Genomic DNA, 17,732 nt, shown 5'->3' with positions numbered 1-17,732 from the left:
TCTACCAGAAAATTACCAAAACTAATAAATGAATATAGTACAGTTGCAGGATATAAGATCAACACACAGAAATCCCTTGCATTCCTATACATACAAAAAAATGAGAAAACAGAAAGAGAAATTAAGGAAATAATTCTATTCACCATTGCAACAAAAAGAATAAAATGTTTAGGAATATATCTACCTAAAGAAACAAAAGACCTATATATAGAAAATTATAAAAAACGGTGAAAGAAATCAAAGAGGACACAAATAGATGGAGAAATATACCATGTTCATGGATTGGAAGAATCAATATAGTGAAAATGAGTATGCTACCCCCAAAGCAATCTATAGATTCAATGCAATCCCTATCAAGCTACCAATGGTATTTTTCACAGAAATAGAGCAAATAATTTCACTATTTGTATGGAAATACAAAAGACCTCGAATAGCCAAAGCAATCTTGAGAAAGAAGAATGGAACTGGAGGAATCAACCTGCCTGACTTCAGACTCTACTACAAAGCCACAGTCATCAAGACAGTATGGTACTGGCACAGAGACAGAAATATAGGTCAATGGAACAAAATAGAAAGCCCAGAGATAAATCCCAAACCTATGGACACCTTATCTTTGACAAAGGAGGCAAGAATATACAATACAGAAAGCAAAATCTCTTTAACAAGTGGTGCTGGCAAAACTGGTCAACCACCTGTAAAAGAATGAAACTAGAACACTTTCTAACACCATACACAAAAGTACACTCAAAGTGGATTAAAGATCTAAATGTAAGACCAGAAAGTATAAAACTCTTAGAGGAAAACATAGGCAAAACACTCTCTGAAATGAATCACAGCAGGGTCCTATATGACCCAACTCCCAGAATATTAGAAATAAAAGCAAAAATAAACAAATGGGACCTAATGAAACTTAAAAGCTTTTGCACAACAAAGGAAACTATAAGTAAGGTGAAAAGACAGCCTTCAGAATGGGAGGAAATAATAGCAAATGAAGCAACTGATGAAGAATTGATCTCAAAAATATACAAGCAACTCCTGCAGCTCAATTCCAGAAAAATAAATGACCCAATCAAAAAAATGGGCCAAAGAACTAAACAGACAGTTCTCCAAAGAAGACATACAGATGGCTAACAAACACATGAAAAGATGCTCAACATCACTCATTATCAGAGAAATACAAAGCAAAACCACAGTGAAGTACCACCTCACGCCTGTCAGAATGACTGCTATCGAAAAGTCTACAAACACTAAATGCTGGAGAGGGTGTGGGGGAAAGGGAACCCTCTTACACTGTTGGTGGGAATGCAAACTAGTAGAGCCACCATGGAGAACAGTGTGACGATTCCTTAAAAATCTGGAAATACAGCTGCCATATGTCCAGCAAATTCACTGCTTGGCATACACAGCGAGGAAACAAGAATTGAAAGAGACACGTGTACCCCCATGTTCATCACAGCACTGTTTTTTCTTTTTAGGCTTTTCATAATAGTGTTTATTTTTTCCATATATTTAGAGGCAGCTCCCCATACAGCTATATGATTCACATGTGGTTTTTTTTTTTTCATTTATTTTTATTAGTTGGAGGCTAATTACTGTACAATATTGTAGTGGGTTTTGTCATACATTGACATGAATCAGCCATGGATTTACATGTATTCCCCATCCCGATCCCCCCTCCCACCTCCCTCTCTACCCAATCCCTCTGGGTCTTCCCAGTGCACCAGGTCCGAGCACTTGTCTCACGCATCCAACCTGGGCTGGTGATCTGTTTCACTATAGATAATATACATGTTTCGATGCTGTTCTCTTGAAACATCCCACCCTCGCCTTCTCCCACAGATTCCAAAAGTCTGTTCTGTACATCTGTGTCTTTATTCTGTTTTGCATATAGGGTTATCATTACCATCTTTCTAAATTCCATATATATGTGTTAGTATGCTGTAATGTTCTTTATCTTTCTGGCTTACTTCACTCTGTATAATAGGCTCCAGTTTCATCCATCTCATTAGAAGTGATTCGAATGAATTCTTTTTAATGACTGAGTAATATTCCATGGTGTATATGTACCACAGCTTCCTTATCCATTCGTCTGCTGATGGGCATCTAGGTTGCTTCCATGTCCTGGCTATTATAAACAGACAGCACTGCTTAAAATAGCCAGGACATGGAAGCAACCTAGATGTTCATCAGCTGATGAATGGATAAGAAAGCTGTGGTACATATACACAGTGAAATACTACTCAGCCATTGAAAAGGATGCATTTGAATCATTTCTAATGAGGTGGATGAAACTGGAGCCTGTTATACAGAGTGAAGTAAGCCAGAAAGAAAAACACCAATACAGTGCACTAATGCATATATATGGAATTTAGAAAGATGGTAATGATAACCCTGTATGTAAGACAGCAAAAGAGACACAGATGTGAAGAACAGTCTTTTGGACTCTGGGAGAGGGCAAGGGAGAGATGATTTGGGAGAATGGCATGAAAATATGTATATTATCATATGTGAAACGAATCCCCAGTCCAGGTTCTATGCATGATACAGGGTGCTCGGGACTGGTGCACTGGGTAGACCCAGAGGGATGGGATGGGGAGGGAGGTGGGAGGGGGGTTCAGGATGGGACCACAGGTACACATGTCAGGGAATGTTTGTCGGGAGGATTCCTACGTGCTGTCTCTCATGAGTCCTTTGTCCCTCTTCAAGCGGAACAGCACGCTGCTCCCAGGGACTGAGGTCACTGTGTGAGGCAGGCTTGGGTCTCCTTTAGTAAACATTCTCTTTGGGACAAAACTGCTTAGTCTCGTTCCCCTTTCTTGAGATGTGGATTGTGTCCTGACCTTGTGACTAACATTACCCCTTGTTCCCTTGGTAACGGTTGATGTACGTTCGGTTTTCTGATCTCTATCATTCCCGAAAGAAGTTTCTTGTACCACAGCCTATATATACTCATAGGAAAATCATTAAAGCACCTTTGCTCCATCAGAGCTTAGGTCCCCGGGTCTTTTTTGTGTCTCTCTCTCTCTTTCTCTCTCTCTCTCTCTTTTTCTGGCTGACTCTCTGAAGGGTGGTGACCCGTCGTGCTCACTTTTCTGCCCGGGCTTCTAAGACCCCCTCGAGAGGGCGCCTGGTGCCTTCGTGAGTGATGCAAGTCCTGTATCAAGGACTTTATTGGTCCTCTGCGTAAACCAAGGGATATCAGCCTCTTTCTCTCTTTTACTTTCTTATCGCCGACTCCGTACCACAAGGTTCCGGTCCATTAAAGGACCCCAACATACACCCATGGCAGATTCATGTCAATGTGTGGCAAAACCAATACAATATTGCAAAGTAATTAGCCTCCAATTAAAATAAATAATTTTTTAATTTAAAAATAAATAAAACAATTTCTAGGCAAATGAATAAGAAATTAAATAAATGAATAAGATTTTCTGTTTTACAGTAAGCAAATATAGTGCTGGATTTTTTTTTTTTTCATTTACTTTTATTAGTTGGAGGCTAGTTACTTTACAATGTTGTACAGCATCAAACCATGTATATTATCTAAGGTGAAACAGTGCTGGATTTTTTAGATCATATTTTTAGCATACCAAGGTAATTCAGTTCAGTTCAGTTCAGTTCAGTCGCTCAGTCGTGTTCAACTCTTTGCGACCCCATGAATCGCAGCACGCCAGGCCTCCCTGTCCATCACCAACTCCCGGAGTTTACTTATTTAAAAAATCAGTATACAATCTGTAGTTTGAAGATTCCTTCTCTTTGTAAATAAACATGCACACACATTTGTATAGGAAAGTGCACCAAAGTATTATTAAAAGTGTTAATCACAGCTTATTTCTATTTTCAATCCTTTGCCTTCTATTTCCTAGCTTTCTTTAAATTGTATATATTATTTTAATTATCAGAAAAGGAAGTATTCTTATTTTGAAGTCTTTATTGTTTTATAATGTGTTAAATGTTTTAAAAAGAAAAGCAAGCTTTCAAAATTTCAGAAACTTCATTTAAGCACCTCCACCGAGTACGAAAATCTTCTTCACCATCCTAGAAGCAAGACATTCTCAAAGAACCACGGTGAGAGCTGAGAGTCAATATTCTTCAGAGAATGGAAACTCAGGGTGATCGACACCACTGCAAGAGAAGGAGGAGGATTCATTTATTAAATCAGCCATAGAGCATTAATGTCATATAGCATTACTCTATGATGCAGTCAGGATGGGCTAAAACTCTAAATCTACAAACGCGTCCCTCTTTCTCCCCTGACAAGCACACATTAGGAGTCTGCTCCACATGCACACAGCACCTGCTCGTCCAATACCAACATTCATATGTAATATTCACTCCACAGTGACAAGTAGTTTGACTCAGGTTACAATTTATAAGAGGGCACATTCATAGGACTAAGTATGGAGGTTATTTCAGACACAGATGGGACTTTTGTCCCTAGATGATGAGAAGGGTCACAGTGACCAAATTTGCTGCTCTTTTTCACACATCCATGGATAAGCAGATACTGAGAACCCAAAAAAAAAAAAAAAAAAAAAGATACAGAGTGTCTTCATTAAGGAATTTCTCATCTGTTGAAGGGATACCATGTACACCTTAATAATCATACAGCACAAAATGGGATCATTATTTTCTTACTTTATAATATATTAAAACACTGGTTATTCAGCAATTAGTATTAGTGCTGTTTTCTTTTTTTCCATATTTGTATATTTCATTCTAATGTGTCCTTTTCAATTCAATTCATTATAAAGTGCATTTTTAGTGATTCCATATTCCAGGAGCTATGCTATTGAGTTGAGCTCACAAAGATATGTAAGTCTAGGCATTCACAGCCTAATGAAGGAGAACACAGAATTTAAAAGGCTTTGAAAACTTAAAAGCCATTGAGTACAGAAGAGGAACTTTCCAGTTTTTTTCAATGTATCATAACTCTTCTTAGAATCATGGTATAGCTTTGCAACAATTGAGAGAGTTTTGAGATTTTCCACTGAAACTAAATCTTCATTTTACCATTAATTTATATTCTTTTCTCTCAAAATTCCCTTCAAAACTTCTATTTTGTCCCTCCAGTCCTAATCTCCTTCTTCAGGAATTAGGCAGCTGGAGTAGCATGTTAGTGACTAAGTCAAAGTCCAGGTGATAGGGTCTTCCAAAGGGATGTACCCCTGATGGACAGAAGGTACAGAGGGGTAAGTATTGACCCAAGAAACCAGACACCCAGTCGATCTTACCTGGGTGTGTCCTGCTAACAACATAGAAGTCACTCACTGGAGGGTCCATTAAGTTAATGACCTGCTTGTAATTCAGTGTTGTGAAATTATAAGGATGAGGAAATGGGAATTGGAATGGGGGGGGGGGGAAGGCCAATGAAGAGATCAATTTGAAATAAATGGATAATGTCTTCGAAAAGAAATGCCCATTATGGAGAAAACCCACCAGATACTTAGGGGAGGGGACGGAAGTAGGTCCACTGTGACTTTGGAGCATTGGTGCACATTGGCCTGCCTGGATCCCCTCCAGAAAAATATTAACATGACATTTTACAATTGCACATGGGCAAATATCAATGCAGGTTTCCCAGGTTGTTGAGTGGTAAAGGATCCCACTGTCCATGCAGGAGACATGGGTCCAACCTCTGAATTGGGAAGATCCCTTGGAGAGGGAAATGCCTGGGAAATCCCATGGACAGAAGAGCCTGGTAGGTTACAGTCCATGGGGCTGCAAAAGAATCAGATAGGACTTCGCAACTGAACAACAACAAAACATCAATGTAATGCATGATGGATTCATTATTATATAGTTATTATTAACATAATCATTTTCCCCTGATGCAAAAAGAATTAAAGATAAAACATGTTCACAGGTCCCTGAAGGAATAGTGGGCCTGCCCTTTGTGTTTTCTGGGTCCCTCCACACTGAGAGGAGGTGCAGAAGCCCAGGGATTAGGGGCACAAAGTAGTGAATTCACCACAGTGTCCACTCTGGTCATCCTGTACAATGGCCACTCTTTCCTGGGCTTTCCTGGGACCCAGTCACATTTCTGTCAGTCAGAGATGGAGCCCTGAAGGAAACCTCTCGTCTAAGGTCTACAGGAAGCCCCTGGTTTACTCCTACACTGGAAATCAGGACTGTCTCCCAAGAATTAAGCTTTTAAAAACCTTAATTCCCCTGCTGACCTGCCTGCTACAGAACACAGTGTATGTGTGAGATATCTGTAAGTCACTTACAATAGTATCTCATTATATCTTATATTTCTATCGAGGCCATCGATTGTTTTCATGTCTTCTGGAGTCAGCTCGAAGTCAAACACCTGGAAGGAAGGAAGAATCGCATTAACCTCTCCCCCAAGGAGCCAGCCTCCCCCTGGGGACTGGAGGATTTTCCAGCTGGATGGAGACATGAGGAGGGGACAGGGAAGCCATGTCTGTCCTCAGCTTGCAGGTGAACAAGCATGGGAGTCTCCGCTGAGTTCTCACCTCTCCTTCCCACACCTTCTCCTTCTCTGTCCACCTCACAAACATTACAACACATCAGTCCCTTATCTTTCTAAGTGAATCACTTGTGACAGAAAACAAACTAAAATCTCCTTTTTCCAAACTCATTGCCTTTGGACAGTCCTGACTTGATACTGAACCTGAGCTAACATGAGACTGATTGCATCTCCCCAACACACCCTAAGGGTGACAGCATTCAGCTGAAGCAGAGTGGAAAGGAGGCTCCCCCTTGAAAGCCTGTTCAGGAATCTGATATCAAACTACTCATTATCTATGATTGAACCTAACAAAAATTTTATGCAAATGCTTTTGTGCAGAAAGTAATGAAATTGTTAAAACATCAAAGAACACCTTAACAATTAAAAATTCACATCATAGTCATGAAAATGCAAGCAATGGCAACCCACTCCAGTACTCTTGCTGGAAAATCTCATGGACAGAGGAGCCTGGTAGACTACAGTCCATGGGGTCGCAAAGAGTCGAACACAACTAAGCGACTTTACTTTATGTTAACAATTAAAAATTCACATCATAATCATAAAAGTGCGAGCCCAACTTTGTAAAGAAATTTGTTTTCTCCAAAGTGATCTAGTGTTTCAATGCAACATGAACCGAAGACTTGAGCATGTATTATTTCCTGGAAGCTGGTAAAGTGATACTAAATTTTAAATAAAGGAGAGATAATCAAAAGTAGTCAGGACACTCTTTAAAAAAAAAAATTACCATTCTGAAAAGCAAGACTGATTTTTCACTTAAGAACACAGTGTACGTGTCTCTTTCAGATCTGGTTTCCTCGGTGTGTATGCCCAGAAGTGGGATTGCTGGGTCATATGGCAGTTCTCTTTCCAGTTTTTTAGCCCAGGTTGGATGCATGAGACAAGTGCTCGGGGCTGGTGCACTGGGAAGACCCAGAGAGATCGAGTGGAGAGGGATGTGGGAGGGGGGATCGGAATGGGTAATACATGTAAATCCATGGCTGATTCATGTCAATATATGGCAAAACTCACTACAATATTATAAAGTAATTAGCCTCCAACTAATAAAAATAAATGGGAAAAAAAAAATTTTTTTAATAAAAAATAAAGAACACAGTGTAGAAAACTGAATATTCAAATAGAAGAGAGACACCAGAAATGTATTTATGGAAACTTGATATATGACTGAGCTGACAATGAAAATCTGTGAGGAAATATGGAACCTTAGATTTACATTTAAATACACATAAACATGTATGTATCTATTTTCATATTATCTTAGATAATCAGTTCCAACTGGATTACAGAACCAAATTTAAATGGAAATATGGAAACAATTTATCAGGGGACAATTTCTGTTCCCCTTGACTTGGCCTGACCTGTAACCTGCATTGAATAGTGATATATCCCATAAGTGGTAAGCCAGATCTGAGCCCAGACAGGAAGAGGACTTTTTACCTAATCACTGACTTGGGGTCATTGCCCTGTGCTGAGATGAAGACTAGGTTAGTTGGCACAGTCTAGTCAAATATCCATGAAAAACTGTACAGAGAAGTATGAAGGCCTATCTGACAAGAGCCACATCCACCTGCTAAAGCAGAACTGCCAAGCTGCTCTGAGCTGAACTTCAAATTCATAAAAGAGTCCAGCCAAGAGGACAACAGCTTAGCTGAGTGCAGACTGATTGTCAAACCACAGAAGCAAGAGACACATAAAAGACCCCTGAATTAAATTCTGAAACTGAGGAGTTTCCTGTACAGCTATGGCTAAAGGTACAATAATAGTCTCCTACACTGAAAACAAAATACAACCTAGCAAAAATGGACAAACTATTGAAGGAGAACTTCACAAAGACAGAAACTCAAGATTAAATATACAAAAATGAAACCTTATTAGAATTTGGTGAAATGCAAAATAAAAACACAATTTTTCTGCCCTCATATTCACATGTTGATGGTGTTAGAAATGAAATCTTTGAGAGGTGATTAGGTAATGATGGTGGAGCCCTCGTGAATGAGATTTAAACAACATCATATTCATATAAGATATTTGGGAGCGCTCTATTGCCCCCTCCACCATGTTAAGATAGAAAAAGAAGCCTGTGACTTGGAGGAGCACCCTCACCTGACCACAGGGGGACCCTGAACTCAGATCTCCAGCTTCAGAACTGTGAGAAACAAATTTAAATTTTTTTCTCAGGCGCTCAATCTGTGGTATTTTGCTAGATTGATTCAAACATTAAAAAAAAAAAAAAAAATAATTGAATTATGTCCATTGAAAACAAGGAAAACAAAATTTCATTTGCATGAAGTGACAGAATACATTGCAAATGTATTGCTCAAACTAAAACCTCCATTATCTGTCCAACTGTGACCCTCTTCAGACGTGATGCCTCTCCTATTGCCACAGCAGGAGGAGAAAACCACCAGAAATACACACAAGGCATTCATGCTCAGGGAAAGAACAGGTAACTCGTCTTGGCCCAAAGACGGTCTGAGAGTCAGACAAAGAATGACCCTTGTGAAGAATACTCCTTAGGAACCCTCTCCCCACAGACTCACTCATCACCTGTACATTCTCTTTGATCCACTTCTTATTGTTACCCTTGGCCAGAACCACAACCCCACGTTGTATCTGGTAGCGAAGGGCAACCAGAGCTGGGGTTTTCTTATGCTTTTGGGCAATGGCAGAGAGAACCGGGTCCTCCAACAGAATGGGGTGGTTCAGATTCACCCTGGAAGGAAATTCAGAAATGCTGAGAAACTGAGACTAGGTACTCAGTTTGTGAGTAGGTTTCCCAAACAGATCAAGAGGCTCACTCTAGATCACTGCTTCTCAAAGTGTGGTCCATGGACCAGCATCATCAGTATCACCTGGGATGTTATTAGAAATATGACCATGCCTGAGTTGAAGACAAACTGAATCAGAACCTCAACTATGTCACTTCCCATTCTGTGTTTACAAAGCTCTACAGATGATTCAGAGGTATTATTGAGTTGAGACCAGGACTGCCAAACTCATAGATTTTCTCCTTAATTTTCAGGGAGTGTTTTTTCTTCTACAATCAAGGGCATGAAAAGAGAAACTGAAGGAAATGACCAAGAGTAGTTTGTAAATTTCACTTTTTTTAAGGTATTGATAAAAATTGAGGGATTTCAAAATAAGAGACATTTATTTCATCATTATTCTACTATGGATGTTTACAAAAATGGCTCAAGTTGAATTTTTTTCTATCATGATAGACCTAGGAGTTATATATTATTATCTCAACTTAAGACATAAGGTAAGTGAGCCTTGGAACACCTATTTTTTAAAATGTGTTCATTAGTTAATAGGTAAATCATGACATAAACTGGTGTCTCTGGTCTCAACTGGGGGATTATATATAGATTTTAATGCAGACATTTTTTATTCATGAGTCAACAAGCTAATACAATCTAGAAAAATTGGCTGGGTGATGGGAAGATGAAAGAGAAGAAACCATTCCATTACTCCTCTCTCTCCCTTCTGCCTATGAGAGTTACCTGAGTATTGTATGATTTAAACTGTCTCATCAAAAATGAATTTTACATAAACTCCCTGTTGCTTTCATTAGAGTTCAATACCATCCTTTTACTCTTTGGGATCCCAGAGCACTATAGGCAACAAGAACAATATCATGTGACTTGCAGAAATCCAACAGTTTCCTCTGATTGAGATAAGGGTGACATTCCACCTGCAAAAAACCAATAGAGAAGAGTGTCAGATATTATGGAAACATAATACTAATATGACAAAGGGAGACAAAAAGTTTTAAAAATGATAAAGGAAAAATGATAACATTAAATGTAAACTGGAAATGTTAACATCAACAGAGAAACAAAGAAAAGTGTGTTTACATTTATACAGTTAATTTATGATGGACATAGATAGGAGAACCAGTCCAAGATTGACTAATCAAAAGATGGACTGTATATTTGAGTAGACATTCATGAGTAAACTATTTCATAGACTGTTAGCATCACCATGAGCCTTTAACTTCACCCTCTAACCTGGATGATTTTCATAATGTCCAGCACAATTTTCTGAACTGTGCTCCCTGCTAAAGACTTGTAAATGCTGTGACACCAAGATTTAGGAATCAGCCATCAGAACCCCACACAAACCCTTAATACCCATTTCAACTGATTTGACTCTATTAATTTACCTCTGATTCCATGTTTTCATGGTTTTCCTTCCTGTAAAAAGCTTGCTCTAGGGCACTTTCAATCTCCAAACTGGTCATGCTATCATCTCAGGGAAATACTTCCTTCCTCTACTTCTGGGTTCTATTCATAATTTACCAGGAAGCCCTCTGCACTTTCTCCATCCAAATTTGTCAGACAGAGATACCATTATGGGTTCTATTCACACCATCCAGACAGGGGTTCTACTCTCTAGAACCTTCTGTCCACAAATGTAGGATGAACAGGAGGGGAGGAAAGATAGACATCAGGCTCCAGTGCAAGAAGGAGGTCCTGAAGAGCAGGAGGGAGAGGAGCCGAGCTGCTCACCTGGTTGCAGACAGGCTTGTACTTGAGCCCTGGTTTATTCAGGATCTTCTCCAGCTGCTTGTGGTTGAAGTTGGACACCCCAATAGACTTGGTCAGTCCTACATCCTTACACTTCTCCAGGGCCTGGGAGGGAAGAGTGGTGAACAGTCATTTAAAATTAGTGATAGATCAAGAATAAATGCTGGAAAAAATCTGTAAAAGTATCATCCATCAGGAATTAACATTGATTATCAAGAATAAAAGAGGGGACGAAGACATTATACAAAAAGAATTATCGTCTCCTCTTTGAACACTGGAGAAGACATATCACATTGAAGGAAAGAGATACCTGTCTGCACTGTCCCATAATCTCCTCCTCCTTTCCTCTCTGGAACATTTCAGCAATGGTTTCCTCCCCACAACCCCAGCATCACAGCTCTTAGACTTTATGAACTGCTGGGTCTGATGATCCACAGCCCATTCTTACAGGTGGAAGAAATGAAAGAGGTTCCCACTCTCCTGGCTCCTCCTCTGGTCTCTCTCCTCCCCATACTCACCTCCCATGTGCGACAGAAATCCACTGAGTCAAATACCAGTTTTCCATTTTCATCTGTTGGCAAAATGTCCTCCCCTGGCTGGAATAGAAGCAGTCATTTTAGAGATGTCACGAAGTAATTTCTCCATATTTAGCCAGGCTCCCAAGCACCAGGAATTAAACCTCCATGAGGTAAGTTTACAACTTTCTGGATACTAATCTTTGCCTAGTGATTTTGTCTATGTAAGCAATATCTTCAGGAGGGAGGTTTACTCTACTCTTTTACACTAAATATGTGTTGTAATAAGTACAATTTTTCTACTTCCTAAAACAGACTTCCAGTGATTCTGTGAATTTTGTCTCTTCTTGTACTTGCCTCTTTAGAAGTGCTTCTGTGAGCTGGGAATGGCACTAAGTTACATGGCTTTATTTCCAGAATAAAAATTGCAATCTTGACCTGGGCTAGATAATCAGACTTCCTTTTATCTCTGAGCATCAGGTGCCCTAGGTAAGGCATATGAGCCAGCAAGGCTCTCCTTAGGTTGATATGGAATGTGGACGATCCAGCCATGCTCTTAAATATTCATGACCATGAGCCTTGAGCTGCCCCATTATTTGCCACTAATGGAAAATGTTCAGTAAAAGTAAAGCAAACCACGAGTAGTGCCCTGATAAGGGATAGAAAAAAGGAGACAACCCTCAATTGCAACCTTCAATTCTGTCTGTGGCTAGAACTTACCATCTACATAGTCTGTGAAGCTATTTTGCGTCAGATGGCTTGAGTTCTGTGACATGAAATCAGTTGTTCTAAGTAAACCTTTCTTAATGGCTAAGTGCAGACTACAAACCTCATCTGAAGACAGGGGAGACTGTAGGCAAGGTCTCCCAAGTCCCTATAAAGGTATGAGGATTAGACCCACACAGAGGGAGCACCACCAAATCTGCTCACCTAGAAAGGGTGAAAGGCAAGATAAACTCATCATGTTCAATGTAAGGCAGTGTCATGCTTACTACAGCTGCACCAAACTCTTGGTTCATGAAATTTCCAGAGAGTTAGGAGTCATAACCAGGACTGGTTGCAGAACTGGCTTATTTCTATTTCTGAAAATTTTCAAGCAGAGACTCTCAGATTATTTAACTCCTTTTTTCTGGGAGGCATATAAGGAATTCAAAGAATCTCAGTAAAAAGCAACCTAGATGCCCATCAGTAGAAGAATGGATAAGGAAGCTGTGGTACATATACACCATGGAATATTACTCAGCCATTAAAAAGAATTCATTTGAATCAGTTCTAATGAGATGGATGAAACTGGAGCCCATTGTACAGAGTGAAGTAAGCCAGAAAGATAAAGACCAATACAGTATACTAACACATATATATGGAATTTAGAAAGATGGTAATGATAATCCTATATGCAAAGCAGAAAAAGAGACACAAATGTACAGAACAGACTTTTGGACTCTGTGGGAGAAGGCTAGGGTGGGATGTTTCGAGAGAACAGCATCGAAACATGTATATTATCTAGGGTGAAACAGATCACCAGCCCAGGTTGGATTCATGAGACAAGTGCTCAGGCCTGGTGCACTGGGAAGACCCAGAGGGATCAGGTAGAGAGGGAGGTGGGAGGGGGGATCGGGATGGGGAATACATGTAAATCCATGGCTGATTCATGTCAATGTATGACAGAAACCACTACAACATTGTAAGGTAATTAACCTCCAACTAATAAAAATAAATGAAAAAAAAAAAGATGATCACAAATGATTACTTGGGGGATTCTACTCTAGTGTAGAACCTACTAAGACAAATCTTACTTCAACCATCCAGGCAAGTTGATGCATTTTAACATTCTACTCTAGAGCAGAACCTACTAAGACAAATCTTACTTCAACCATCCAGGCAAGTTGATGAACATTTTAACATAAGATACAGCATTGATGTGATCACACAAATTTTCAACCTTCAGAGCCAGTGGATAATGCATAATATAGAGATCGACATAGTCCAGTTGAAGACTTTTCAGTGACTTTTCCAAGGCTGATCGGACCAACTCTGGTCGAAAGGATGTGCACCAAAGCTGCAGAGGTTAAGAAATAAAATTTGTGTTAATAAAACTTTAGGTAATTTTTTTGGGGGGCATACCATGTGGCTTGTAGGATATTACTTTCCCGACCAAGGATGGAATCCCAGTTCATTGCAGTAAAGTACCACGTCTTAAGCACTGAACCATCAGAGAACTCTAATACTTTAGGAGTATACCAATAAGCATAGTTCACCAAACAACTCTTCACTGAACAAATGATCCTATTATATAATTTTCACCTGGGCACAATCTCTTGCACACATGTGCATACACACAACACACACAGTACCTTTGAAGTGCAGAATATGTCTTCTCTCTTCACAGTGCCATCTGCAACCTTACTTTGAATGGCCTGGCCTATCTGCTCTTCATTTTGGTACACATGAGCACAGTCAATATGGCGGAACCCAACCTCTATAGCAAATGGTGTGAATTCCAGAGCTTCCTTCTTAGCAACCTACAAAAGCAACAAAGATAGAAACTGAATATCCACATAAGAAATTGCTAGACACAAACTTTCACCTTCCCAACATAAACATTTATTTGTGCCTTTGGTTAGTCCTGTATGTGTGGTGATGAATGCTTGACGACTTCCCTGAACATTCCTGGTCAGTGGTTAAGTAGACACCCAGGAACCCTTCAACCTGAGGCAAGCAGTGGTTGATTGTTGGCATCAGAGGACCTCAAGACCACCTGCAGGTTCATTGATTTGCTGGAAGAACCCAAAGAATTCATCATAAAGTTGTAGTCATGGATATTATTTATACAGTGAGATGTTTGAAGATAAGTCAACAAAGGTGTAAGGTGCCTGGTAAAAGCATCAGGAAACAAAGTAAAAGCTTCTAAGACCTCTGTCTACCAGTAAAACCACAAAGAATACACCACATAAAAACTATGTAATCAAGGCATACAAAGTGATGTTCTCATATAAGTTGTTGTTTCTATTCAGTTGCTCAGTCCTGTTCAACTCTTTCTGACCCCACTCCAGGTTTCCCTGTATTTCATTATCTCCTGCAGTTTGCTCAAACTCATGTCCATGGGGTCAATACTGCCATCCAGCCATCTCATCTTCTGTTGTATCCTTCTCCTCCTGCTCTCAATCTTTCCCAGAATCAGGGTCTTTTCTAATGGGTTGGCTCTTCACATCATGTGACCAAAGTATTGGAGCTTCAACTTCAGCATCAGTCCTTCCAGGGAATACTCAGGTTTGATTTTCTTTAGGATTGACCAGTTTTGTCTGTCTCCTTGCAGTCCAAGGTACTCTCAAGAGTCCTCTCCAACACCACAGTTCAAAAACATCAATTCTTTGCACTCAGACTTCTTTATGGTCCAACTCTCACATCTATTCATAGCTACTGGAAAAGCATAGCTTTTACTATATGGCCCTTTGTCAGCAAAGTAATGTCTCTGCTTTTTAATACACTGTCTTGACTTCTCATAGCTTTCCTTCCAAGGAGCAAGCGTCTTTTAAAATTCCTGGCTATAGTCACCATCCACAATGATTTTGGAGTTCAAGAAAATAAAGTGTGCCACTGTTTCCATTTTTTCCTCATGTATTTGTCATGATGTGATGGGACTGAATGCCATCATTTTAGTATTTTTTTTTCATCTTACTATTTTTAATGCTGAGTTTTAAGCCAGCTTCTTCACTCCCTCTTTTACCTTCATCAAGAGGCCTTCTAGTTCCTCTTCTCTTTCTGCCATTAGGGTGGTGTCATCTCCATTCTTGCCTAGAGAATCCCAAGGAAAGAGGAGCCTGACAGGCTACAGTCCACGGGATCGCAGAAGTCAGGAATGACTGAGCGACTAAACCACCATCACCACAGAGGAATGAGCCAGTGAGCTTCGGTAACATCCTGACCCCTTCATCCCCCTCACCCCACTTTGCTCTACAAAGTATATAAGTCTTGTCTTCTATCTGCAAAATGTCTCTGAATATGTTTTTCCATTTTATGAATTAGAACAGTGAGACTCAAAGTTTAAGGACCAATCCATTGTCACATCTACCCTAAAGACAAGATAGACAGCAAACTTTCTCGCTTCCAGACTAGAGATTTACCAGCCCATCTTAAGTGTGAGCGCTGCAAACTGTACTTTAATAAAAAGACATTGAAAGTGAAAGTGTTAGTCGCTCAGTCGTGTCCGACTCTTTGTGACCCCGTGGACTAGAGCCCATCAGGCTCCTCTGTCCACGGGTTTCTCCAGGCAAGAACACTGGAGTGGGTTGCCATTTCCTTCTCCAGGGGATCTTCCTGACCCAGGGATCGAACCCATATCTCACACATTGCAAGCAGATTCTTTACCATGTGAGCTACCCAGGGAAGCCCAAGAAAATACTACAAAACCTGGCCTGTAAGATAGTAGCTTTTCCCTTCAAATGAGACTATATTTTCCCTAAGAATAAGTTTCCAAGCAGAAACAGAAATATGAGGCAAAACACAGCTGGAGTGTTTCTTCCCTGCCATCTAGCAGGCACCCCACAGTAGAAAAGCAATTCATTCCCATTATTTTTCATTCACCTCATCTATAGGACCTCCCACCTCAAATACTTCTCTGTGTCACGGCTTTTTGGAAGGAGGAAAGAGTTATGCAGTTAATTAAATATACAGATAAACCTCACCGTTGCAATAACCTTCAAAGAAATGCAGTTGACAGTTTTCTTGACAGCCAAATCTCCTCTTCTGCCAAGTTGGGAAAGAGATGGAAACTGGAGGGGAACCCAGAGTAAATCTGCAAGTGAGCACAGCCTCAGACCCTGGTGCAGAATGGAGACTGGATGCTATCTCCCCTTTCACAGGGCATGGTTCTAGCCTGGTTAGTGATCCTCCCAGAGTCACCCAGGAACTCAGTGCTTGACAACCCAAGTCCCTTCCACTCATGTTACATTCACTTACTATTTATATCTCAACCCACAACCAGTACTGTTACCTCTGGAGGTGCATAGGTTCCAAATCCCAGGACAGGAATGAAGTGGCCATCATTAAGCTTCACCTTCTGGTCTTTGGGATCCATTGCCTGTTTCTCCTCTGAGTAAGTAAATTGATGTTTTCTTCTTCCTACACAGGTTATAAATAGCAGGAAGTTCACATCCCAGCTGCACTGTCCAACATTAGCAGATATATTGTAGGAGAAATGTGATTAAACTAGCGTCCATGGAGTAAGAAGAGGCTTAAAGACAGTCAACTTGTTTGACTTTATTTTATCAGCATAACCTCAAGTATTATATACTGATGAATTTGGGTGGGCAATTATGGACCATTAGTTAGACTAGAAACTTCCAAAAACAATCCCTTTTGTTTTCCTATTATGACCATAATGTCAATCAAACATCAATTGAAAAAGCCATCCTACAGTACAAATACACACACATACACAAATCACACAATCTGAAAGTGCTTAATAGCATTTTAAAAAATGTTACCCCTTGTCTCATGCATCCCACCTGGGCTGGTGATCTGTTTCACCCTAGATAATATACATGCTATTCTTTTGAAACATCCCACCCTCACCTTCTCCCACAGAGTTCAAAAGTCTGTTCTGTAAATCTGTGTCTCTTTTTCTGTTTTGCATATAGGGTTATCATTACCATCTTTCTAAATTCCATATATATGTGTTAGTATGCTGTAATGTTCTTTATCTTTCTGGCTTACTTCACTCTGTATAATGGTGCACTGGGAAGACCCAGAGGAATCGGGTGGAGAGGGAGGTGGGAGGGGGGATCGGGATGGGGAATACGTGTAACTCCATGGCTGATTCATGTCAATGTATGACAAAACCCATTGAAATGTTGTGAAGTAATTAGCCTCCAACTAATAAAAAAAATTTTTTTTTAATGTTACCCCTTAATAAAGAATCAAAACTTCAAATGAAAATAAATTTGTTTCTTCGGACCACCAGCCCAGGTGTGATACATGAGTCAAGTGCTCGGGCCTGGTGCACTGGGAGGACCCTGAGGAGTCGGGTGGGGAGGGAGGTGGGAGGGGGGATCAGGATGGGGAATACGTGTAATTATATGGCTGATTCATGTCAATGTATGACAAAACCCACTGAAATGTTGTAAAGTGATTGGCCTCCAACTAATAAAATAATATTAAAAAAAAAAAAAAAAAAGAAAATAAATTTGTTTCTTT

The 17,732-nt window shown here is 40.0% G+C and overlaps 1 protein-coding gene across 1 annotated transcript; it reads right to left on the bottom strand.

Annotated features, from left to right (window-relative positions):
- Nucleotides 1-4,068: 4,068 nt before the first annotated feature.
- On the bottom strand, nucleotides 4,069-16,614 carry LOC136157850 (dihydrodiol dehydrogenase 3-like). The gene is made up of 9 exons (XM_065919609.1): nucleotides 16,531-16,614; nucleotides 13,892-14,059; nucleotides 13,480-13,596; nucleotides 11,541-11,618; nucleotides 11,005-11,127; nucleotides 10,078-10,187; nucleotides 9,041-9,206; nucleotides 6,231-6,313; nucleotides 4,069-4,125 (listed from the first exon to the last, which is right to left on the bottom strand). The coding sequence occupies exons 1-9, from the start codon at nucleotides 16,612-16,614 to the stop codon at nucleotides 4,083-4,085; spliced, it is 972 nt and encodes a 323-aa protein (XP_065775681.1). The 3' UTR covers nucleotides 4,069-4,082.
- Between the last annotated feature and the right edge of the window lie 1,118 nt (nucleotides 16,615-17,732).

This window comes from Muntiacus reevesi, chromosome 2 (genome assembly GCF_963930625.1).
Source record: "Muntiacus reevesi chromosome 2, mMunRee1.1, whole genome shotgun sequence".
In the NCBI taxonomy this organism is placed as follows: domain Eukaryota; kingdom Metazoa; phylum Chordata; class Mammalia; order Artiodactyla; family Cervidae; genus Muntiacus; species Muntiacus reevesi.
Note: the sequence above shows the minus strand (reverse complement) of the source record. Positions and strands in the feature narration are given on the sequence as shown.

Bases quoted from the DNA above. Each gene is read 5' to 3' on its own strand.
- LOC136157850 (XM_065919609.1), bottom strand. From the start codon at position 16,614: ATGGATCCCAAAGACCAGAAGGTGAAGCTTAATGATGGCCACTTCATT. The intron at 11,619-13,479 runs GTTGAAAATTTG...CTTCTATTCCAG, and splicing joins ATTATCCACTGGCTCTGAAG to CCAGGGGAGGACATTTTGCC. The intron at 11,128-11,540 runs GTGAGTATGGGG...CTTCCCTCCCAG, and splicing joins ATTTCTGTCGCACATGGGAG to GCCCTGGAGAAGTGTAAGGA.